Source organism: Pipra filicauda, unplaced genomic scaffold (assembly GCF_003945595.2).
Source record: "Pipra filicauda isolate LSUMZ 115617 unplaced genomic scaffold, ASM394559v2 scaffold4_size7858003_pilon, whole genome shotgun sequence".
Classification (NCBI taxonomy): Eukaryota; Metazoa; Chordata; class Aves; order Passeriformes; family Pipridae; genus Pipra; species Pipra filicauda.
In genome coordinates this window covers 652,797-678,931 of record NW_024104643.1, presented here as the reverse complement: position 1 = coordinate 678,931, position 26,135 = coordinate 652,797, and the positions used below count along the sequence as shown (strand labels likewise).

The 26,135-nt window shown below is 38.2% G+C and overlaps 1 protein-coding gene across 2 annotated transcripts in view; it reads left to right on the top strand.

The window, feature by feature from the left end:
* The window catches only part of ACSS3 (acyl-CoA synthetase short chain family member 3), an 88,809-nt gene that overhangs the window by 4,726 nt on the left and 57,948 nt on the right, over positions 1-26,135 (top strand). For both annotated transcript variants that reach the window (XM_039386751.1, XM_027747829.2), the window contains exons 2-7: positions 4,627-4,771; positions 15,490-15,678; positions 21,478-21,612; positions 21,919-22,059; positions 24,381-24,461; positions 24,545-24,640. In XM_039386751.1, the coding sequence (XP_039242685.1) occupies positions 4,627-4,771; positions 15,490-15,678; positions 21,478-21,612; positions 21,919-22,059; positions 24,381-24,461; positions 24,545-24,640 (787 nt within the window). The remainder of the gene's footprint in view (positions 1-4,626; positions 4,772-15,489; positions 15,679-21,477; positions 21,613-21,918; positions 22,060-24,380; positions 24,462-24,544; positions 24,641-26,135) is intronic.

The following is a 26,135-nucleotide window of genomic DNA, read 5'->3' as shown; positions in this document are numbered from 1 at the left end:
TCAGGAAGGTTGCCCAGATTGCTATTCAAATGTTACTTTACATTTTAAAAAATGTGACAGGGTCAATTAATATGGTAACTCCAATTATTTAATATTGTCATGGTTTTGTCTCATTTCATCTAGAAAAATAAAAAAAAAATCCCTTTGATTCCTGGGAACCCAGCTTAGAGAAGTATATATATCCTGTAAAAGAATTTTAGCAATCTGCTTTTTTAAAAAGATTTTTAAAAGTATATTAAATATACTTAATAATAATTTTAATGCTTTTTTTCCGCATATACGCCATCTTTATTCAGAGCCTTTTCTTTCTTTCCCTTTTTAAATTTTTTATTAGCTTTACTTCTCAGCCATTGCACGGACAGTAAAAATTATCTCTGAATACAGCTACTTTGATTCTTAAGATAGCAGATGGTGTTGGAAATTAAAAGAACTTTTTAATATTTGAGTGAAATTAATTAAGTCATAATTATGTGTTGCCTTCTTCAATACTGTACTTATTTCATTAATAGCAAGTAGGCTTTTGTTGCATCCAAAAAATACCAAATGCAGTAAAAAAATATTTCCAAGCCATAGATGATAGATGTTAAACCATATGTAATGGGAGTCCCGCTATGAAAGACCTAAGTAACTGATGTGCCAAGACTAAAATATGAAGATCAGTGTTTTTGTGTCCTCTTCTACTCCAACTCCTTAAAGATTAATATAAAGTAGTAATTTTAAGGTATGATGTAAGGGTCAAGTGCAAGTACTTGAGATTTCTGTTTGTGAAACAACAGAAATGCTGCCAAGTCTCAGGGCTGGGGCGAGATGGGAGGTGCTGAGCCACAGTCACAAAGAGGCAGTATGGTGTAAGTGACTGCTGTAGGCAGCTCTAAAGAGGCTCAAGAGTGTCCTAATGTGGGTAACCAGACTCAAATTGTTAAGAAGATGCCTTATTAGGTCTAAGTTAGACATAATGTGGCTGCTGCTTTCATGGATGTATGGAAGGGAAAAAAACAACAAAAGGATAGGTAGATATTGTCAGAATATTGGTTTAAAGTGTTGCTGTGAAGCAAGCTGTTTTGATGTTATAGCCAATTTTGGATATTATAGCCAAAGTTCTGTGATTTTTGACTAGGACAACCCTGTCATTTTTTCCACCATAGCTCCAGTGGATGGTAGACAAGCTTTTCAGAGACTGCTTGTGAACTGAATGTAGTTTCTTTAATCTGTTAGAGTTGTTACTGTGTACTCTTTTTTTTTTGTTTTACTCTTCCTCTGCTCCACTTGTTTTATGTTATTAAATTGTCAACCTCAGGAACACAGTGTACAATAAGGTTCCTCACACTTGGATTCAGTTGGTAAGCTGCATTGAGATAATTGTCTGGTTAGCAATAGATTAGCATTTTACAGTCGTGCTTATTATGTCAAGATTTACTGGCAGTTGTTACAAACATCCTGCAGATCCACTTCTGGTCTTTTTGCAGTCTGTTGGAATATTTCCCTTCTATTCTAGACCTCTGTTTTAAATAGGAGCATCTCATTGACATCCTTATAACAATGGTCCTGGTTTTATGCTGCTGTTTCTTTTCAACTAAAGCTTATTCAAGCAAGCCAAAGTTCCTCACAGGTGTTCATCTGTGTGAGGCTTAGTAGAACAGAAGTTTGCAGAAACACAGGGCAGCTCTTTAAAGCCAAGCAACTTTTGTCAGCCAGAAAGAGGTATTTGAGAATGTCCTTGGGTGACAGTAAGGAAGCCAAGTTCTTCTGGTAGGTGCATCTCTGCTTTTCTGATCCCATCAGAACCTCTGTCCTTCTGAACAGGATAGCAAAGTTCTCATCACACTTTCCAGATAGTCTTGTTCTTGATTCATCTTGCAGTCACATCTCTTTCACACACTTGTTCTTAAGTGGTTGCTAAAAATTCATGTGGCGATGTTGATGTTGCTGTATATCTTGTTAGGGGACAAAAATTGTGTGAACAATTTCCCTTGCATTTCTGTGTGTTTCACCTTGGCATGGCTGGGTGCAGATAGTAAAAAATGCTGCGCCACTAATGTGGCTGCAGGCCTTGTGCCAAGGTGAAGGAGGAGTTCTTTTGGCAAGAAAACAAGTTCTATGGTCACCTGCAGTTATCCAGTTAGTGCTGTACACCACAGTATGTTTTCCTTATGTAACCAATGTAGTGTGAACAAGAAACTAAGCGTCATGAGCACTATATAATCTGTCTTGCTCCTAATAAAGAGGACATTTTGCCTGATCATATTGATCCTGGAACACTCTGTCCGTTCCCTTCCATCAACAATATCTTTAGAAGAATCAAAGCTCTGATGCCTGCTCATGGTTTGACCATTCTTAAATGATTATGCATAGTAGCCCAGGTATTGTGCTCCCTTGTTCCCTTGTTCATATCATCCTACCATGATTTGATATTGTCTCAATTTAAGGAAACTGAAGTGTTTTGCTAAGGAGGATGAGTTATGAGGCAGACCAAACTCCTCTCTCTCGGCAATTGTAAATCCAAAATTAAGAGGCTCCAATTGAGGAACTATGGAAAAAGGAAGAAATAACAACCCTTTATTAAAGGACATATGTGTATTGGCAAGAACAGCAAAAGAACACAAAAACAACTACACAATAATCCTGTACCCAAAAGTCCCCTTCAAAAAGGAAACAGTTTGATACTTCTCTGTCCTCTAGCGCGATTCCAATCACAGTTGGCAGGAGCGCTGTTGGATCTCTGGAGGAGCAGAGCCTGCAGTTGCTCGGTGTTGGTCAGCAGGGGGTGCTGTTGGGCTCTGGTGGTCACGGCATGAGGCCCCAGATCGCAGCAGACATACCGAGGAGGGGAAGGGGAAAAGGGGAAAGAAAGGCAGTTTCTTTCCCACGAAACTCACGCTGTCTGCGGCTGGCTGTGGTCGGGACTCCCCTCTTTCCTCGACGAGCACAAACTCTCCGATGAAAACCGAGCAGGTCTGGCTGGTGACAGAGCAGATCACAGGCAAGCCGAGGCCGGAGAACAGACAGATGACCAGGTTGAGAGCAAAAACAGCCTCAGAGCTTTTTTCAACATACACTGTGCCCCCGTTAAGGCAAAAAGAGAAGTGCCTCTTTCTAAAGAGAGGAGGGGAGAAAAACACTTACCCCCCCAACACACATCCCCCAGCCTTAGAGAAAGCTATCATCCTGGAATGCAGGTCTGCCAGCATTCTTTTGTATAGTCAATTACCCCTTCCCCCTCCTCGTTCAACATCTTCTTTTACAGCAGGACAGGGGAAAGGAAAATTTCTGCTTGGATTTTTGGAACAAGTAAACCTATGAGAGATAAACTATCAATAATCAATGGATGACCTGAATCGTACACAACTTTTATGACAGTAGTACAGAGTTTCTCTATATTACATGAAACAACTCCAGATCATTTATTGCTCATGTGGTTTTCCTTTTATGGGAAGGGGTTTAAAGTACAGAATGGTTTTGTGACTTCCATAGCCCCACACTTTCTCCTTACTAATAGCATTGTAAAGGAGTTGCAGTAAGATTGCTGCATCCTGAACATCCTAACTGGTTTTGGTTTCATAATTGCCATTCTTTGACAATAAAGACCTCCTATGGCATCTCTACATAAGGATATAAGAATAATATGTAAAATATCCTAATTTAGAGTAGTCCTTTACTAAACAGGAAAAATGAAGAAGGAAATATTTATTTTTAACTAGTAGTGGGTACTTTAGGCCATCTGTTACTTCCAGTTGCATTATAACAATACATTATCACCGGACAGTGTTCCCATACAACCTTTTGGAAACTCTCAACTATGTATTTTCTGTATGTTGCTATTTATGCTGCAGAGAGATACCTGCAGATAGAAAAACAAACACTATGGACATCACCTAGTGACTTTAAGTTTTAGATTCTGTGTCACCTTTCAGTTAGTAGAGTCATCTTTGTATATCCAGTGCAGTCTGTATTTTTGTATTTGAGGATTATGCTGCACTTGAATTTTCTTTTTCTATATAAAATGACAATAAAAATGAAATCTGAATTTGTGGAATGTTTTTCTTTAATTGGAAGATGAGAATTTTCTGTAAATGTCTGGCTATTGGAGAGGCTATGACTCACATTGCTTTACAGAGAATTTTGAGTCAATTATGTAAAACACAGTGTTGTCAAATGCATTATAATTATATGATCTTATAACTGTTGGGGTCGGTTTCATTTAGCTACAGATGCTTGTATGCTTAACTGTTATTGCCAAGAGATGAATAAGACTATTTTAAGTCCTGAACCTGTTTTCCTTAAAAAGCATATGTGTATGTGCCAATGCAAAGTAGCATAATAATGTTTTCATAATGTTGGATTATTTTATGTGAATTTATGCTTTTCCTGTGATACCATAGATTCTTAGTTAAGTCAATAAAGGTACAGTACTTTAAGTTCTGTGTTTTCACTAATATTCTTATTTGGCTTTTTGAATAAATCTTGAGGTTATAGAATAAAAAATTACTTCCTGAAGTGAGTGTAATGTTTTAAGAGCTATATTTTAATTGATGCTCTCATTCCTTAAAAGAAAAACGTAAAATTAAAAAAAATTAGTTGTCTTAGTTTGGAAGGCTGGCTGTTACATACTTCCAACTTCTTTTTTAGGTTTGTAGGTGGAGAGCTGAATATCTGTTACAATGCTGTAGATCGTCATGTTGAGAATGGACGAGGAGACCAAGTTGCCATTATTTATGACAGTCCTGTAACAAATACCAAAGAGAAAATAACATATAAGGAACTTTTTGAGCAGGTATGTTTCCAAATAACCTTATTATGGAAAAGGGGCAGTAAATATTGCACAGCAGGTAGGTACCAGAGAGGTAAAAATGGTCTACCTCGCTGGTTTATTCCTTTTGCTGTGCTCAGTATTGATTTATAAGCTTTACTACCTGTACCAAATTATACTGCATCCAAGAAGTTTTGATCTTCCTCTATTTCCTCTTTTTCTTCTACAGTTTAATAGTTTTTTTCTCCTGATTGGTTAAATTTTCAACTTGTCTCTATTTGATTTACTTTTTTTTCCCCTAATAGTTCTTATTTGAAAGGTAAAGCAAAGGAGTAGTCAAGTTATTTGACAGTTGCTATGATGAACAAAAACACAGTTTTGCAGAAATCAAATGTGTACCTTGGCTATTGCTGCACATAAGTGGGTGTAACCACAAATGAAATTTGACAGGGAGAAACTCTAAAAAAAGCTGTGTCACCTGCCCTGTTGTAGGCTGTCATGACGGTGCTGATGGTTGCTGGTGACCCTTCTGCCTGGAATATCTGTGGATTTCGACTTCCCTGTTGGCTGAGGTAGCTCACCCCTGCTGAGGTCATGAATACCTCGTTCTACATCAGCCCATTCAGATTTACCATGTGCCTGACCGTGGGTTGTTGCCACCCTGGGTGTTGCAGTCTGCCCCATTCAGGGTTCTCTGCTCTCACAGCTGTCAGCTGGTGGTTTGCCCTCCTGCTGCTCCTCTGTTTTAGCTGACTTCTTCCTTCCAATTACATGTAGCAGTTGAACTTAACACTGAGTACAAAGAAATGTTCTAGTTAGACTCATATTCATCCTTAATGTGTTTCAATGTGCAAGAAACATTGCGGTGAACGGAACACACTCAGTTTACTTCAGATATACATATAGTGTCTGAGTAATATGAACTTAGGGTTTAAAATGTGAAATGAGGTTCGTAATGCAGTAATTCATGTTGTGAGGGTTTTATTCCACTGTTGTAAGAAAAAGGAAGTCATACAGCTACAAAAAAATGATAAACCTGTTACGCATTCTGCCTTTTAAGGAAAATATAGAAAACATTTACCCTTTACTGGTTTTCTTTTGATTTATCAAGTCCAAAAAAATAACTTGGAAGGCACCATGCAGTAAGCTGGAGCTTGAACAACTAGCTACAGTGTTGTAAGAAATCAGAAGACTATAAAGGAGCCCAGCTCCTTATCTAATTCTATTTATAGCTATATATAATAAGTATAACTTTATAGATACAATTTTTGTATAAGTTGCCTTTAATAACTACAATATATACATAGTATATACCCAAATATATATGTATATATGAAATCAATGTATATATACATATAAAATACATACTTGTCTTTAATGAAGTAATACAACATTTTAATGTAAATTATCTTAAATGAACTCTGTAGAAATTTCCTCTGAAAAGAACTTGAAAAGTGGCCTTTGTTCTGCTTTTTAAGCTTGATATTGTATTAAGTCTCCTAAGTTTCTGTCTCTATATTCTCTATAAGTGTATTAAAAGTTTTAGGATATGGCAGATTTTTGCAGAATGAGAAAATTTTACGTGTTGACGTACACATCCTTTCATCCACATTTCTGTTCACAGCAGCATTGCCAAACCAAATGGAAGAACTGGTTTAAGTTTTCTGGGGTTACATAGCAGTACTCACTCTGAAGTTCATTATAATCTTGCTGGTAGCTGAGTCCTATCTAAATACTGTATTTGAGTTCTCTACAGTTTGTTTTTCTTAATCAAAAGTGAACATGGGTGAAAGGCAATATTTGAGATTAGTAGCTTGTCTGTCGAAGCTTTCTGGTCCACTCTTGTGGAATAAATTTAATTATGTTTACCTGCTAACTGCTGGACACCTGATAACAAAGGTAACAAAGAGATCTGCTGAAAATGGGAGGGATGTAGGCTGGTATATTTTTTTTGTTTGTTTTGTAGCTGCTAGGAGAGACTTTGAGAAAAGGCCTACCAAAACCACTGTACAGCGTGGGTATTGATGTTTGGCTCACAGCCCTCAGTCATTACTTGTCACCATGTTCTCAGTCTGCTCAGTGTAACGTAAAAATACTGTATTTTATCATTCTGAAATAGACTTCATGCTGAAATAGATCAGTATGAGTGCAGATCAGATATATGACTAAAGCTGATGAACCTCCTGATGGGAAAGGAAACCTTTTGCCTTTTTTCCTGAGTTCCTTCCCAATTTAAACCAGCCTGAAAGTGTGTATCTGTATTCATGCCATTGTTTGGACTGTTCACATCCAATGAATGTTTAGTCGTCTGTCTGGCCAGTAAGCTGATAGTGTAATGAGAATGTCTTTTCAGAAAGGCTGCCTGCAAAATGTCTCTACAAGAGAGATCACTTGAAGTGGTGCAATTCTTTCTGGCTTTTGGTAATAAAAGTGGAGTTTATAGATGTTTTCAGCAGAAGTTATGTAGGATAACTGTGGGTCACAGAATGGGAAGATGCAGAGTTTTGTAGCAAGCTGGTTAATTTGTCCAGGATCAAACTTGTGGTAAGGATGAAAAAAAAATGACAGAGGTGTCTAGCTGGACTTAATAAGGCTCCTTAGAAATAACTTGGACTCTGTACTCAGCCTGTTATTTTCAAATTATCCATATCTTTTTTACTTGTAGCACTGATTTTTATATATAAGAGCTACAGTGATGCTGCAATTTTCAAGTTAAGCACCACTAAACTTTAAATAATTGAGAGAAACGTTGAAAGTCTGTTTAATGCCCAACCTGTGGGAAACTTTTTTTTCCTGACAGACCTGGAATAGAAGGATTGCAGGAAAGTTTTATAAAATTCTTATTGATGTAAATAATGGCAAGATCAATTTGTGTTGATACTGCTTTCACACTTGGAAAGTTTTGAGAATTACAGTTAGTTAAAGTGAAGTTGTACATAGCGCATGCAGTTGCATCTTCAGTGTGTTTATATGTTGTTACAGACATATAAATCTTCCAAATGCAGAGGAGGAATTTGGCAAATTTAAGACACAATGGTCTTCCAGAATGCACTGATTGGTCTTTTTTCTTTACTGATGCCTGTTACAGGCCTTCAAATGTGGATTACAGTGTTGAAGCCAGTAAAATGGAGATGTAGGTAAAAGTTTTGAATATGCCTTGGGAGATTCTCTAATTTCAGTAGTGAGATGGCAGAAAAAGGTAAGGGAGACACAAATTCCCAACTGTATGAACAAGGGCAAGTGCCGGATTCTGCACCTGGGACGAGGCAATCCTCGTTGTTAGACTGTATAGACTAGGAAATGAGACACTGGAAAGCAGTGCCGTGGAAAGGGACCTGAGGGTCCTGGTCAATGGCAAGTTGAATATGAGTCAGCAGTGCCCTGGCAGCCAGGAGGGCCAACTGTGTCCTGGAGGGCATCAGGCAAAGCATTGCCAGCCGGTCGAGGGAGGGGATTGTCCCGCTCTGCTCTGGTCTGCACTCACCTTGAATATTGTGTGCAGTTTTGGGCACTGCAATATTAAAAAGATCTTAACCTATTAGAGAGTGTCCAAAGGAGGACTCTGAAGATGATGAAGCGCCTTGAGGGGAAACTGTATGAGGAGCGGCTGAGGTCACTTGGTCTGTTCATCCTGGAGGAGTCTGAGGGGAGAGCTCATTGCAGTCTACAACTTCATTGTGAGGGGAAGAGAAGGGGCGGGGACCAATCTCTTCACTCACCTTGAATATTGTGTGCAGTTTTGGGCACTGCAATATTAAAAAGATCTTAACCTATTAGAGAGTGTCCAAAGGAGGACTCTGAAGATGATGAAGCGCCTTGAGGGGAAACTGTATGAGGAGCGGCTGAGGTCACTTGGTCTGTTCATCCTGGAGGAGTCTGAGGGGAGAGCTCATTGCAGTCTACAACTTCATTGTGAGGGGAAGAGAAGGGGCGGGGACCAATCTCTTCACTCTCATTACCCTAATAGTACCCAAGGAAATGAAGCTGAGTCAGGGGAGGTTAAGGTTGGATATCAGGAAAACGTTTTTCACCCAGAAGGTGTTTGGGCACTGGAGCAGGCTCCCCAGGCGAGTGGTCACAGCACCAAGCCTGACAGAATTCAACAGGTGTTTGGACAACACTCTCAGGCACATGGTGTGATTCTTGGGGTGTCCTGTGCAGGGCTAGGAGTTGGACTTAATTATTGTGATGGGTCCCTTACAACTCAGAATATTCTGTGATTCTATGAAATTCTGTTAGAAATATTACTGAAGCTGTGTAGTATTAAGGAAATATAAAGATACTAGAAGGAAGAAAGGGGCAATGGCTTCTCTTCTATTGAAAATAAATTTTCTGATTGTGTTGGAAGATACTACTATTTTCAAGTTAATGCAGAGGTTATTAGGTAGGTGAAAAAAGCCTTCTATTTACATCATTAGGTGTATTCTCTAAAATGCCTCACTTGCTAAAACGAAAACTCAAGAATTTGAGTTGTATTATTTGCAGCCATTGATGCTTGACAAATCATGTACACAAACCCAGTATGATTTCTCTCTGTGATTCTTTTCAATAACAATGCACAGTTAATGTGTTGCATTCAGTGCCATAATAAATAATTTCTAAGTGCAGTAATGTGACAGGGTTAGTAATACCAACCCTCTCCTGCCCAAGCCTCTGAGAGCATTGAATGTTACAGAAGCGTGGATGAGAAGGAAGGGCTTCAGATTATCAGCAATGGGCTAAGATGTAATTTCTTCTGCAGGAAGGTTTTTTTCCTAAAATTACCCACCCTAAATGTATCTTCTTCCAAAATAACTATATTAGACTACGTCAGTTTGAATTTATGTGAATGTACATGTCTTTTGCTACTCATATCTCATATCTGCTATATGACTGAGGAATCACCCGGATCATTTTGTTTTTTGTAATCTTTCTTATTCTTTTTTTTTACTCCATCTTCTTTCTTTCCCTTCTGCCTTGAAAAATGACTAATTCCTTCTTAGCTAGAAATAGAGATTTTCATTTCAGGGTAATTTTTCTCAGACTTGACTTAGAATCAAAACTAGAATACGGTAAAAAAATCCTACTGAGACTGACAACCCAAATTTTTATCTTCTTTGCTAGTAAAACAACAGTATCTTGATAAAACAGTGTATTAGACTCACTTAATGCTGGATATCCTTATCTTACTTAAATATCAAATGGCATTCTTCAGTGCATGGCTTAGAATGATTTAACTGAGATGTCACTGGGGTAGCTATTCAAAAATATCAATATTAGTATTTTTTAAAGGATGAGACTAATCAGCAATGTACTAAGAGTGGCATCTTGGGTTTTTTGCATTCCACACAAAAGACTTCCAAATGACTCTGAAAATCTGAAGAAACAGCTGAAGTTAATCTCCCCTGACTGAAGATAGTTATACTGTAGCATGTCAACGTCTGCAATTCCTACAGTAACATAGCTCAGTGTAGCTCAGGCAAACAAGTGAAGCAAAGCCAGGCTGAATTGACTGCTGAGGCTTCTGATACTTCCACTATATGTAGTTTGTGAGTTTTACTTTGGACTGGGTCTAGTTTCATGCTTTGAATTGAATGTCCCATAGCTCACTTCAAAGCTATCCCATGAATCATTGCTTTCTTGACTTGTGTATTCCTTTAGGAATGCCATGCTCACCCTTCATCTGTCTCTCTGCTGCTTGATTTCTCTCTCCAGTCTGAGTGCATGTTGTCCAAATAATGCCTTTTAGGGGAACATGAATGCTGTAGGAGCTGTGCAGAACACTAGAGACTATCCTTCACAGGGACTAGAAGTTCCTTTTAAGGTTAACGATTGTCTGCATCCCATATCTTCTGTGGAATGAATGCCATGGCATCCCTTCTAATCAAACATTAAATCCACACAAAGCTGATAAGTATTATAGAATCCATATCTCATCCCAGTCCCTTCTTAGGGGACTAAGAAGTAGTCCCCTACAGCATACAGCTGTTCTGCCAAACCAGAAAGGAAAATGGTTCTTCCCAATATCCCCAACTTCCTCTTGATCCAAAGAACTTCTTGATATCTGAAAGATGGAAGGAGAAATTACCGCAACTAACTGCAATCTGAGTGGCTGTCTGGCTGTAATAGAAAGAAGTAGAAATCATCCTGATTTAGGTTTTTTCTTGTTCCTTGTGGAGGACTGTACCTGCATCGCTACCACCAAAGGTTCTTTATATACTGCATTTGAGACTGTGACTGGGCTTTTGTGCAGAAGCTGAGTAGGGCTATGTGATCAAGGCATGCTACATCCATGGATTTTGTGGTTTCTGGGACTATGCCTGGTACACATGCAGAGCTAGGATGGGGCAGGTGGTCTCTGTCAGAGCTTGTTCCTTCACGGCCCCTGGGAAATTGTTTCTCAAGGCATAGCAGCTCTCAAAGGCAATCCAGAGACTCATGCTGCCTTTACAAATCTCTGCAGCCAGTGCCCTAATTCCACCAGAAACCTCCTAAGCACAGTCCTTCGCTCGATACATATACACTTAGTCATGTGAGCATCTGGACCGTGGCCTATTGAGGAGCAGACAGAGGGGATGTTCCTGCATGTTATTTTATAACCTACCTATTTTATAACCTCTAGGGGTTGTAGGCATGTAGATGTGTGCAGCACCATTGCCATGCTTTTCCCTAAACTGTGCCCCAGGACTACTGATCCTGGGACCAAGGGTGTAGATGTCCAAGGGATTAGTGGAGTGCTCTCTCCTCCCCTGAAGATCTGTTCAAGATATCCATGCTGGCAGCACACACACCACCTGAAACCATGGTTTCACCAACCTCCGAAATGTGGTTTTACCACCTCATCAAGAACATGGTATTCATCTAATTGAAATGAATGCAGAACCACTTGTCAGTCCTCTCCCACTCTGCAGCAGGCTTGATATTAGCAACAGGGTGGTACATCTGCTGGGGAAGCTTTTACAGCAGTAGGAAAAGGAGCAAACAATAATTAAGAAGAGTAATAGAACAGTGAAGAGGCTGATCAAGGAGTGGGGGGGAGTAGGAAGGAGCACTTTCTTTAGTAGTCTCGGAAGAAGAATACGGTGGATAAGCTGAAGAGCGTAAGGTGACTCTCTGCCTCTGGTTTAGAGAATGCATATGTGACATGGCTCTTTTTAGCCCATGGGATGCAGTTCAGGATATTTCAGGAGCTCTCGTTTTTTGAATAATCCTTTTCTGTTTAGCTTGCGTTGAAGGATTCCATACTTGTGAGACCTAGTCAGTGTTCAAGCCAGTAAGTTTGAAATTCCTCCTTTGAGCATTTTGAGTGGGATTTCTGGTTTAGTATCTTCTAGGAAGAATTCTTTTGGCATGGACCAAAACTGCTTGCAATAACTACTAGGGATTTACTTCAGAACTGCATTACTTGCAAACCTGAGCTGCTAATATAGCTGTAGTAAAAGCTGGTGGCTGTGTAAAAGTAAAACCATGCTCACTGGGGACTTGCATTTAATGGAAGTGTAATTTATGCCCCAATCTTCAGAGCTGAAAGCTTACTTGAGTTTCTTATTATATCACTTGGTCTCAAGTGATTTTATTACTGAAGTGTCAAATATATTAAAGTGATAGAGCAATCTTAAAATGGAAGAAAAGTGGAGAAATAGCGTGTTAGTTTTTGAGTGATAAAGTATACTACACTGTCTTAATGTAAACCATAAATGGCAAAGCAAAGAAAGTGGAAGATTTCATGGCTTTTAACAATTTAATGAAATGTCAATACTCATGGTTCCCCAATCCCCTTCTTTTTAGAAAGTGATTGCTTGAATGTTTCAGGGCTACCACATCAGTCTGTAGGGCAATGTAAACCTGCTTTCAAATGTTCTCTCGTCTTCCAAGTAGTTGCAGATAGAGACACTGTTTTATTATATTGTCCAAATGTTTCCTGGCTGTCAGAAGGATGAGGGAAAGGGCACAAGGAAAATCATAAACACCCATATATTGTATTGGATTATTGTCTTCAGTGACATTAAACTCTCTAGGGTGGGGAGGTTAAGTGCAGACAAGTGCTTACTGGATTTGCACAGCTGACATGTGGTTCCTGTCTACAGCATGCTGCACATGTTCGGCTTTAAATACAATTTACCTCTGTTAGGTTTCACTAAAAATAACTGCAGTACATGCAGATCTCTTCACTGTCTCCCTCCTACTACCAAAACCAAAGTCATATAGCTTGTATACAAGCACTGGGAGTCTTCTATTACAAAATTACTAATGGTGATGTTTAAATTATGCTTTTTCCTTTAGCAGGCAAACATTGCCTTTTTAATAATCATTAATAATTATTTATGAAATAAATATAGTAAACAATAATAATACTTGTCCATTGTGCTTAACATTTTATTGTCCACTACACACACTTAACACTGACTATAAAAATACTCATTTGATATTGTTTTCATTGCCTCTGGCCTTTTTGTCAATACTCTGAGTCTCACAAGCAGGAAGGATAATGATTAGTTTTCTCATTTCTTTGTGAGAAGGTGATGTTAGCTCTGTGTTACAATAAGTTTGCAGATTTTAATTTTTTCACTGTAGGAGGTATAGAAAACTAATTTACCTTTGGAAGTAGAGTTGTTAGCTTTACTTACAATTACTTTCACCAATTCTAGCTAGAAATGGTATGGTGATGACAGCCTTATAAACATACTCTCTCTGTGGTTGAAAATAACAGCAGGGATTTTTGCAGTGTTTATAGAAAATGGAACTTATGCAGTTATCTTCTGATGCAAAAGTGCATGCTTGAGGCTTCTGTGCTTCCATTTTTTCAATCCTCAGGCAGAAGTGTAGAAATATGCATAGTTTGATTGTGGATGTGCTGTGAATTAATGCAATGACAGAGCAGATGCATCTGGAGCTTCTGGATGTTACTGTCTCATGTTACTGAAAGTCTGAATATAGGTTTCCACAGAAGACAGAAGCAGAGAGCAATTATCCTCTTCAGTGTATGTATCATATAGAGTTCTAGGACTGTGCGTAGCTACTCTTTAAATAGAGAAAACTCAAATTTTTAAATAATATAAATGACAGTAATTTCAAAGAAAATCTACCCTCCTGACTAGCTCATCCTTGAAAAAGAGGTTCCTTCCCTTCTGTGCTGCTTGCATGTGTATTATTTGCTTAGGCTGCCCCCATTGCTTACATTATTTGGTGGGTCACTAAAAACATTCTTACTGCTTCAGAACCTTGAATGGTTTTTATTCCACAGGCAGTATCCCACTGCTGCTCTCAGGAGTTTGTCTCCTCTTTCCTTTTTTTTTCTGATAGTACCTGAAGAAGAGAGTCTCTTACAAGACTAAATTTTACTTGAAACCTTATCTATGTGAATAAATGAGGACTAATGCCGTACGGGTAAGATTTGAGGAATTTATGCATGAGTAGATTTATGTTACATTGATCGTAAAAGAAATTAAAACCTTTAAACTTCTTATGTTTATTGTAGTATTTTCTAGTAATTGGCAAGCTCTTAAAGAATAGTTTTACTACGATAGGTAAGAAGAGTTCCCCTGTAAGGCAGAGCAACTCCTTTGTTCTGAACTTAGATTTGTCTTCACTTAGCCCAAGAACTTCCTAGAGAATGTCTTATAATTAATGTAAAACAAACGCAAGCAAAACTCCTGTCCTTTTATTGACATGTAACAATGTTTATGGAGTATTCCAGCTCACAACTTCCTGGGGATTTTCTCCTTCCATCCTGTTCTCAATAAGTTTATTAGTCTACTTGATTTCTTCTTAGTCTACAGTTTTTCCTGTTAACCTCTCTTAGCCTGTGTGTTGTGCACAGTTACAGCTCTACACATGGATGTCTAATTGAAGAATTGAAAGGCAGTGAGCAGGATTAGGTACTGAGTATTACACAGCTATCAGCCTCTGGAACTCAAGAAAAACTCTGATAGGTGAGTTCATTCAGTTGCTCTTAGGGAGTTAGGAATTTGCTTTTCCTTCAGAAGATGCCACATTTCCGTGCCACAACAAGTAGGTGGGAACAAGTGCACAGTGCTTGTCACAGGCTCCCATGCTCACTCTAACAGAAGTAAGTAGTCGATCCTGGCATACTAATGAAATTTTCAATACTACTTTTGTGACAGAATATTGTGTACTGTCAATAAGTATTTTCTCATGGTGTTTCAAAGACATTGCTGCTGATCTGTCTATCACATTTCTTGAGTTCCAATTCTTTGCTGCTGTACATAGTCTGTCTTCAGGTTTCTGCACAGCAAAAATGAAAATCTGAAAATGAGAGCAAAAATAGCCTTTTAAATCTAAACACGTTTCTCTGAATTTGTATTTACTTTTGGTTCAGGTTGTAAGCTTTCTTGTCTCAGATTATGAGAAGTTTCTGACACTGTAATAGAGAAAATATTACTACATATTGATTTCTGTTTCAAACTTTGCTGGTTAGGACAGAATTTGCACTATGAAATGCCCTGCTTTAAAATTTGCAAAACATTACTATTGATTTTGTTTTTTGCTATAATAAGAACAATAATTAGCCTCATTCCATTTTTATTTTATGGAAAAAAAATGTATTAGAGAGGTTTTTTTACAAAAAGGAAATTGTCTTAAATTTATTGAACCTCGATTGCATTGTTCATCAGCTTTCCATATCATACAGTCTTGTCTCCTTAATGTCCTGCATCTGTTGACTGTGTAAAAGTTGTTTACATATGGGGCACCAGTAGATCTGGAGAAACTTTTAATATGTTGTGAGTGTTTTGTCATTACAGGTCTCCAAGTTAGCTGATGTCATGATCAGACATGGTGTGAAGAAAGGAGATCGTGTGGTCATCTACATGCCCATGATTCCACAGACAGTGTACTGCATGCTGGCTTGTGCAAGAATAGGAGCCATCCATAGCCTGATTTTTGGTGGATTTGCATCTAAAGAGCTTTCTGTTCGCATTGATCATGCAAAGGTAATAACAGATTGTATCGGGTCTGGCTGAGCTGGAGTTCATTTCCCCATAGCAACCCTCACAGTGCTGTGCTTTGCATTGCTACCTAAAAGGGGTTGATAACACACTGGTGTTATCACTTGCTGCTGCTGAGCAGTGCTGGCACAGCACCAGCTCTATCTCTCAGCATTCCTCCCCCCATCCCCGATTGAGGGCAAGATCCTGGGAGGGAACACAACCAGACCAGCGGACCCAAATTAACCAAAGAGATATTCCATACCATCAGCTCAGATATAAGAGCTAAGGGAAGGAGAAGGAAGGGAGAGCATTTGTTGTTTATGTTTGCCTTCTGAGAACCACTTACATGTGCTGAAGCCCTGATGCTCGGGAAGTGGCCGGACATCTCTTGCTAATGGGAAGTAAAGAGTAAACCTTGTTATATTCCTCTTTGTGTGTGCATGCAAACTTTCACTTTTGCTTTAGTAAACTGCCTTGTCTCAACCTACAAGTCATTTTCCATCTTACTCTCTCTCCCTTGTCCGACTGGGAAGGGGTGTGATAGAACGGCTTTTGTGGGCACCTGCCGTCTAGCCAAGGTCAGCCCACTACACCTATTTGGAGTGATAAACACCATTGCATTAGTTACTAGTATAAGTCAATATAACAAGCTTGTTGCTTTTGTTTTTTTTTCCAGAGAGGGTAACATTTTTCTTTGTGTGGCACGCAGTCTCAATTTGTGTATAATGTGTAATGTTGCAATATGAACACAGTACTACGTCTCTGCTGAGGCTAATACTTGTATAACAGACATTGAGTTATGAATTTTCACCCCTTTTAAAAAAGCATGAGTTTAACACACTACTGTCTGTATAGAGCGTACTTTCTTCTCCCATTGGTCAATCTTTTTGTACAAAGCATCGCCTTAACACTGGCTTTATGTCCAGCATTTTCATCAAGTGTATGAGAAAAATGCTGCCAACCCTAAATAATTTCATTGGTTTATTTGATGTTTAGACATGTTAGGTAGTACGTTTTTTCAGCTATGTTGTAGTTTAGGAACGGTATTCCCCAAGTTAGTGTTCCCACTGAAATGTTTCAGATCGCACACTGCTCGCTCACTCCCCTTTCCCCTCTGTCTCCCTCTGCGACAGGATGGAGAGGAGAATTGGAGGCAGGAAAGGTAAAGATCACAGGTTGAGATAAGAATGATTTGCTGGAAACAGAAATGAGATAAAAAAACAAACAGTAACAGCAACAATATTAATAACAGAGTGTACAAGGAAGGCAAATGATTCACATGCAAGTTCTCCCCATGCGCAACTGGCGCTGCCCGACCACTCCCTCTGCCACCTACCTGGAAGGAACCCATCCCCCTCGCCACCCTGTCTATGGCATGAGGTGGTATAGAATAACCTCAGAGTCCAGGCTGTGCCTCTCTTGGTTACTGCAAAAATTAACCCTGTCATTGCTGGAACCAGGACAAACTATAATTCTACTTCATTTAATTTCTACATGAATCAGGGCAGCTATGGAACCAGTTGCCTTAAATAAGTGACTCTGTGAAGAACATAATTAGCAGAGCTCAATGCTTTAAAGGCTTCTGTGTTCGGCATAAATTGATCTTGTTTATGAGGGGTTATGTAAGTCTGTGTTAGTGAAAATGCGAATAGTACTTTACTAATCTACTTAGTAGCTTATGTATGCATTAGTTTCAACTGGAATGGTCTGTTCTTATGTTCTGCTCGTGAATAAGACCAAGTCCTTGTCATCTTGATCAGTCACCTGGATCATTCAGACTATCTGTGAATCTATCACTGAATCATGTTGCTTAGACAGGACATTGTGCAGGGTAAAGTCCACAGGACTTGTGGACTTACTTAGATTTCTGTGTACAGAAGTGCTTTTCAGATGACCAAAGTTTGAATTTTGTAAATATCTGTAAATAAAAAGTTGAATGCATTTCCCCTCCTCTCCTTAGTGCTTTAACAAAGTTAATAAAATGGTTGGCTGGAATGGTAAAAAAAAATGGTAAAAAATGGTAAAAAAAAAAGGCTAACAACAACTCTAGTTTTCCCTGTCTTTCTTCCCACTTCCCCACTTTTTTAACAAGCTGTAAAAAGTAATGTTAACTCACAGAATTAGGGAAAAATAATGTAAAAGAAAAACGATAAACTTTAAAAATGGAGGTTGCTATAATACAAATCATCTAGCATGTTTACTCTTAGAGTATTTTGCAATTATTGCCTAATTAATCCCAATGGTTTCTCTCTGGGGAACAGAGGGAGACAGCACAGTAATCATAATCCTTGCTTCATGTATTAAAATGAAAATGGAGAAAGTGTAAATGTTTTACCGGAGGTCACATAGCAACTCTTTTGAAGGGTTAGCTGTAGAATTACTAGCTGCAGGCCATGGATTAAATCCTAATTTACATTGCTTTTTGGTTTCTTTAAAAGGCAGATATAAGTATTATGGATGATTTTTGGTCCATCTGATGCATAATGAAAATGTGAGTAAAGAGGAGAGGCACATCCTCATTCTGAATTTCAAAACATGTCCCAATTTTGCAACATGGTAAAACTTTCATCGTAAGTGAATTGCACGCTACTGACTTTTTTTTAGGATTTGTATATACAAGTACCTGTGATAGATGGTATTCTTCTGAACTCAGAAGTTAATTAAAGCAGTCTCAAAATAACCTAACCTTTTTATTAGGCTTTTATGTGAATTGGTTTAGATGCTGCAATACAGGACCTCATGTTGGTGAGATTAAGTAGAAAGAGTTAAGAATGTACAATGGAAATCTGGCTGTTAGATGCTTTTGTGGAAAAGAAAGTAAAATTTCACGTTCACTTAGAAGACCTGAGTGAAAGAAATAACAAGAACTTTCTACTGACTATGAAAAGGTACATACACGTTACCATTTTACCTAAATTTATCTTGAATTTAAAATAGGGAATGCTGCAAAGTCCTGCAGCTGGTAATTTCTACTCATGTCAGGTATTGGCAGTTACAGGTATTCTTCACTGAATTTTGATGAAGTGATACAGACCATGAGAACAGAATTTTTTTGTCTTTTTTTACCTGAATCTGAGAATATATAATTTGCAATATCAAAGCAATAGGTAGGTTCATAGAATCATAGAACAGTTTGGAAGGTCATCTAGTCCAACTCCTATGCAGTGGGCAGGGACATCTTCAACTAGATCACGTTGCTCAGAGCTCTGTCAAGCCTGACCTTGAATGTTCCTGGGGGTGGGGCATCTACCACGTCTCTGGGCAACCTGTGCCAGTGTTTTACCACCATCATTGTAAAAAGTTTCTTCCTTAAATCTTGTATAAATCTAGCCTCTCAGTTTAAAACCATTACCCCTGGTCCCATTGCAACAGGCCCTGCTAGAAAGTTTGTCTCCATCTTTCTTATAAGCCCCCTTTAAGTACTGAAATGCCACAATGAGGTTACCCCAGAGCCTTCTCTTCTCCAGGCTGAACAACTCCAACTCTAAACTTTCCTCATAGCATAGAGGGGCTCTGCCCTTCTGATCATCTTCATGGCCATCCTCTGGACCTACTCGTACAGATCCATGTCTTTCCTGCACTGAGGACCTCAGAGCTGGATGTAGTACTCCTAATGGGGTCTCACCAGAGCAGAGTGGAGGGCAGAATCACCTTGCTTGACCTAATGGCCACGCTGCCTGTGATGCAGCCCAGTGTAAAATTGGCTTTCTGGGCTGAGAGCACCCATTGCCAGTTCATGTCCAGCTTTTCATCCACCAGTGTCACCAAGTCCTTCTCAATAGGGCTGCTCTTGATCCCTTCATCCCCCAGGGTGCATTGATTTTGCAGAGGTTGCCCTGACGCCGGTGGAGGACCTTGCACTTGGCCTTGTTGAATGTCATTAGGTTGTCATGGGCCCACTCCTTGAGCTTGTCCTTGTCCCTCTGGGTGGCATCCCATCCTTCAGGAGTGTCAACCTTTATTGCTTTTACTGAACTATGCCTTGTATGCTATTAGAGACTATAGAAGAATTTGTAGGAGGAGTCTTTACAACAGAATAAAAGTATTGGTCTTGTACCAACAACTTGTACTATTGGGCCTTGCTTTATCTCATTTCTGTTTCATAATGGTTTTTTTTCTATAGCTCGCTATCTCTGGCATTTCTTCTCTAGCAGACCCTTGAACTCTCCTGGTTTTCCTTCAAACTAGTTATATTTCTGTCTAATCTTACCATGCAGAACTACATGGAGCCACAGAAGAGGTGGGAAACGGGTGTATAAAAGCAATATGGGAGTAAAAGTGCAGGGGAAATAATGTCAGTACGCAGAGACGTGAAACAGTAGAAAACAGCAGTTAGAACCAGTAGCGAGCCTTTGATTTGCACAGCGATCCATGATGCTTCTTCACTTGGGTAATGCATCACCTTAGCCAATTTAGTATTGGTTATTTTTAGATGTCCTTACTGCATACAAAGGAGTTGATGAGCAGAGGTGGCATCATTTACAAATGACTGTACAACTAGTGCTGACAGCAGTCTTTCATCTTAACAATTTAATAGAATTGTGTATCTTACATTTATTACAGTCTTAATTTCAGGGTAGCCTCCAGATGAATTTTCAGTTTAACTGCTTTGTATCATCTTTTATTAAATCACTGCAGCCCAAAAGAGAAAGTTGACAAATGCTGAAATTTTAAAGCTCATCTGAAATCTTTATTTGAATACACACCAATTAGGGAACTTCTCTGAATGGCAGATTTGGACAGGAAGCATTTTATTATTGCACAAGAAAACAATTTAATCTGTGTTTTCTCTGCTGAATTTAATGCAGCTTTAACTGTGGCATTGTGGTTTGTGCCTACTTAATGAGATTTATGCTAATGCATACAATTAGTAAACTAGCTTGATCAAACTGAGGGGCGTAAGATAAATACACTTCTGAAACTCCAGAAGGAAGGAAACTGAAGATTCATTCTTTTCCAATTAAAATGTATTCTAACACATACTTTTTTTGGTGGTACCTTTTCTTTCCCAAAAAACAAGAAATAAAAATACTGATCTCAGGACCTAAGTCAAAGTAGCTTGTATGCGTATTTCTGGACTTAGGAAATCTTACATGAAATATGCAGTTAATTTAATGACAAAGTTGTGAAGTCCTCATCTGGAAATAGAGATTATTCTAAAAAACCCCAGAATTACAGAAATCTGATTTTTACTGGTGTGGCATCCTCTGTCCTGCAATCATTACTTGAAAGACTTTAGCTTATTCACTTCCTCAGTTTCTAGTTTCCTGCCATCTCGTTTGCCTTCTTTTCCCTCTTTCTCCTGTTTTTCCTCCTATACCATTGAATTGCAGGCTGGGAAAGAGCCAGCAAAGTGCTATAGCTAGTTTTGAAATATGCAATTGGATGCAATAGAAAGCAGGCTAAACAGGACTGGTAATTGTTGACATCGCTGTACTGCTCTTCCTTAATGGAGGAGCTAAGATGGACCTGGGTTTTTCTCTCTGTGTACATTAATATTTGTGCAACTTAGAAGAAGTTAATACTGTTGATTTCTTACTCAAATTTGTTTGAAGATAGTGAAGAGTGTCTGAAGTTATTAGTGTGCTTCCGAACAAAAAGCACATGAATGGACAGCAAGATCACACAAGCTTGATTTCCTTTAGAAAACCGATCTAAACCCCTGTTTCTAATTATGTGAAGGTAAATTTTATACATTGAACATCATTAATCAAATAATTTAACAGAAAACATGTTATGTGGTTACTTATCTAAAATATATTGCAAATGTATATATTAACAATCTAACTTCTTTTTTTTTAGCCCAAATTTATTGTAACAGCTAGTTTTGGAGTAGAACCGAAAAGAAAAGTGGAATACATATCCCTCCTAGAAGGAGCACTGGCAAGGACACAGAGCAAACCTGATAAAGTTCTCATTTACAAGCGACCTAATTTGGTGGGTGTACACTTGTTCTGACTTTATGTTAACTTTCAGGTGTTTATGTAGTGCATGTGCCTTTTCTTTTTTACAGGTAAAATTTTACTGTATCTATTGTAGTTTGTTTTTTAATTTTAAAGGCAAACATTTTATTCGTAAGATTTAAATAGTAAATAGAACTAATGCATCAGAGAGATTACTGTACAGAAAATTGAATAGTACTGTATAGAAACTTTGAATATTCCATTTGGAATGGAATTTGACCAAATTCCATTTATTCTGTTTGTTTTTCTTTTAACAATTTTCTTATTTTTCAATGGGCAGGGCCACGTTCCTCTTACTCAAGGTCGTGATCTTGACTGGGAAGAAGAGCTTGCAAAAGCACAGTGTTCTAAATGTGTCTCAGTTCCCTCAGACCATCCACTTTATATTCTGTATACATCTGGAACAACAGGCTTGCCCAAGGTAAAGAACTATCTGAAGTCTACATGTCTGTGACCAATCTATTTGCAGTTCCACTTGAGAAAATATTTAATAAAAAAGGTTTAAAATGTTTGCCAGAGCACAATGCTGTAAATGATAAGCATTGCTAGAAATGGTTTAATCTTATTTATTCACATTTCACTAGTTTAAAGGCAATGTATAGGAATAAATCATGTTTGTTTATTTAAATAGTAGTAATATAAAGCTAAGATGCATTTGCTTCAAGATGTTTGTACAATAGAAACTTTTGAGGACAGCAGAACGTCTTTTATCCAGTACTATCTTCTGTGTTTTAACTGTTTTAGATAAGCGTAGTATAGTGACTTAATGGCAAGAGTTGTTAATATATCACCTGTGTGATGTTGCTGACTAGTCTTGTTCATTATTTACATATTAGCTAATTTTCCTGTAGATAAGACATGGTGAATGACGTTATAGATTAAATGGGTTTAAGCATATTCTGAAAACTTGTGTTACTGAACAATTCTGAGGACATAATTCCCCCAAAAAGAAAAGTGTAGATTGAGTAAGTGAAAATTAGCATAGAGTATTTGAAAATGTTTGCTTTTGAATGTAAATTAGTTTTAATGACCTATTTTTAAAGGATTGTATTTTAAAAGAGGGCTGTCTGAATGTTTGCTTGGTACTTATAATGCTCTTTTACAGTGTGTGGAAGACAAGCTGAATATAATTTTCTGTTGCTAGTCTTACAACCACAGATTCAGACAGTATCATATATCCCTGGATATGACAGTGCTTAGACTACTACTAGAAAATTATTTAATCATGTTGCCTATAAAGTTCAGAATCTGTGAGGATGTAAGGGAAAACAAGTATCAGTTTCGCTGAGAAAATTGTCTTCTGCTTTTACCTTCAAGATGGGCCCTTTAAAGCAATACATTTATCTAGAATTATTTTATTGTCAAAAAGCCCAAGATAAGATCCTTTGTTACTACAGGAATTTTCCTTGACTGTGGGTTTCAATATAGTATCTCAGAGATAAAAGTTCTCAGAAGTTTACTTCACTCTGTTGGCTCTGCAGAGAAAAATGTAGACATCTTGAGTGAATCACCCTTATAAGAGGGAGATTGTCAACTAGCACTAACTAAGCTACAATAAGTAACTCAGTGAATAAAATAACTTTTTTATTTGTTTAAGGAACTTAATTTGAATGCTCATGCAACTAAAATTACTCAGTTATGACCTTCATAGCAAAACTGTTGTTAATCTCAGAGCAGGAGCTAAGTTAGAAGCTGAGTCTAACAAAGGCAATCTGCTGTCTGAAAATGGCGAAATGTTAGTTAACCATTCTCTCCCTTAGCAGTCTCCATTTTAATGAGTTAATGTGTCTCTACAGTCCCTCGTTTCTTGGATGAGATCTGAAAGTCCCTCTTTCATTCTATGAAGTACATCAAGAAAATGTACCATGCCTAGCATGGACAGATTGCTGCATTGTAATGTCTGTGTAGAGGCTATTTGAATTTTAGTTCATCTGAATTTTAGTTCAGGACACCAGGACATAGTTTACTTAATTTTTTCCTCTAGGAACAGGGTACTAGAAGGTGAAATATATGAAATCTGTAGTAACCATACTTATATTGCAAAATATTTCCAAAATTTTCCTATAATTAGTCTTCCAGAGCTGGTTATTGGTTTACCAAGGTGCATAATGCTATTGATACTCTCTCATTCTAATTTTCCCTCTTTTAGGTGAACACTGGGATGTTCTTCATTTTGCATTTTTATGTGCACTTCAGGCCAGATATAAACTTTCAAAAGTATACATTTATTTAAGCCAAGTTTCCGATGTCTTTAAAAAAAGTCAGTGCAGAAAGACGGGTATGTTTCAGGGAGTAATTCGCTCCAGTTATCTTAGGGATTGTCCACTTCACAGGTGCCCCTCCTATCCAGTGATGATACAGAGAGACTAGGCAATGAATTTAAAACATGCCTAACATTTAGATGGCACAGTGTGAGGTGAATACTCAATCTCTTATTTTTTGTCAGCATATGTTGACTAAATATTTGTATGTCCAGTTTTTATGAGAGAATTCTAGATTTGTTAATAATCCTCTGAAAACTATTGTCATCTAGGCCTTGGGTTGTGTTTTTGTTTTTTTACTGTATGTTTGTTTGTTTTCCAAAATTACTTCTTTTATGGAAGTGCTAGTACACACACGTTCTTTTTGGAATAGATCGTTTTCTTTAGGAGTATTGGAATTAGACAACCTTAAGTCTATTGCGGCTAAAACCTCAACATGTAATTGAAGACTCAAATTAAATACTCAAATTTTCTCATTTAGGGTGTTGTCAGACCAACAGGTGGCTATGCAGTTATGCTAAACTGGACAATGTCAGCTGTATACGGACTCACACCTGGTGAGGTAATTCCACTTAAATGTCATGTAAATGTGTTTAAATGCCTCTTAAAACTTCTCACTCTAATTATGTTTTTATTTCATTTTAGGTGTGGTGGGCAGCTTCTGATTTAGGCTGGGTTGTTGGTCATTCCTATATTTGCTATGGACCTCTCCTTCATGGGAATACTACAGTTTTGTATGAGGTACGAACCATTCTAAAAAATCAGCCTTGGAAAAGGCAGCATCTCTTCCAGCTGATGATCCAGGTGATCCCATTTATACCTGTCTGTTCTTCATGCTATAGATGTTTGAATTGTGTGTATATCTTAAGTGTTCATACTCTCCTGTCTATTACAGTAATTTTTAAGGAAAACTTATTTCACTGTCCTTCAAGCTTGTCTACTTCAGCTGTGTGAAGGGTAATAGTCAGTGGGGCAAGGAACTCCGAAACAACAGACCTAGAAATGGCAGAAAGCAGAGTATACCTGTGTTGTTGATTAGAGTACCATGTGTTTTGCATGTCTTGAGATGAAAAACTCTGGATCTGAGTTGGATGCATTGAGAGCTCCATGGCTGGAACTAGAACTTCGAAGGAGACTTGTCTCTTCTCTTCTCCCTCTACCACTCAAAGCAACCGAAACCAAGACTGAGATGACATTCAAGTCGTCGTCCTTTTCCTTGTGGGATGAAACTCAGTGGGGTGGAGAGGAGACTAGTCTGAGTGGTCTGTTGCATCCTAACTTTGGTGTTCAAAATAGCAATCATGCTGCCTTACATTGTTATTTTTTCAGGAGTTATTGTTGATTGTCTCTCTGATCATGGAGGCAGGAAGATACAGTGTTGCTTGAACCATCTTCTTTATTCTTCAGGGAGTGTCCAGTATCCATCAGTGATAGTGAAAGACATTTTATGTAAAAGCACTGACATTGTTAGCTCTTAAGCGTGCTGAAACTTGGTTGTTTGCGTCCACTTGACATTAGGATTTCTGGGTATATCCCAGCTTCTCCGACAACATTGGGGAGCATGATGCCCACCTAGTAATTGCTTTGTCTTTTTCAGTGGTCCCAGAGGCAGAAGTTGTTTTAGATATGCCATCATGGCATGCTGATCACCTTTGTTGGTTTGTAGTGATAGCTAGAAACATGTGAATCATTAAGGGAAATACAATGATAACTCAGATCATACAAGAACTGCAGAAGTATAGTGAATGTACTGTATACTGAGGGCATGAAATAAGCTTTGATGACAATGTAAATATAGCAATTATTAGAGCACCATCTGTACCCAGTCCTTCTGGAGCAGGGGAGCCAGCATGACACGGCAGAAACATACTGTTTTATCATATGTGCAGAAGTTCTGCTTAAGAAAATATTTATTACAAGCAAACTTTCTCCATTTTCCTGTTATTACACTGTAGAAGTGAAGATAACCATACTAGAACAAAAATGCATTGTTAGTGTTTACAGAAACAAGCATTGTCAAAACAATCCTTCAATCTTTGCACAACCAGTTAAATTGGTATTGGTTGAGTTGTACTTCACTGTAATGAACTTACGCACTTCTGTTGGTGGGCAGCTGGTGCTGGGGTCGTTCCTGAATTTTGAGTAAATATGTTTCTGAATCCTGGCTACTGAAAAGGCATGGACAGTTGTAATACGGTGAGATTCCCTTCAAATTATTTGAACGCTGCTGTGCATC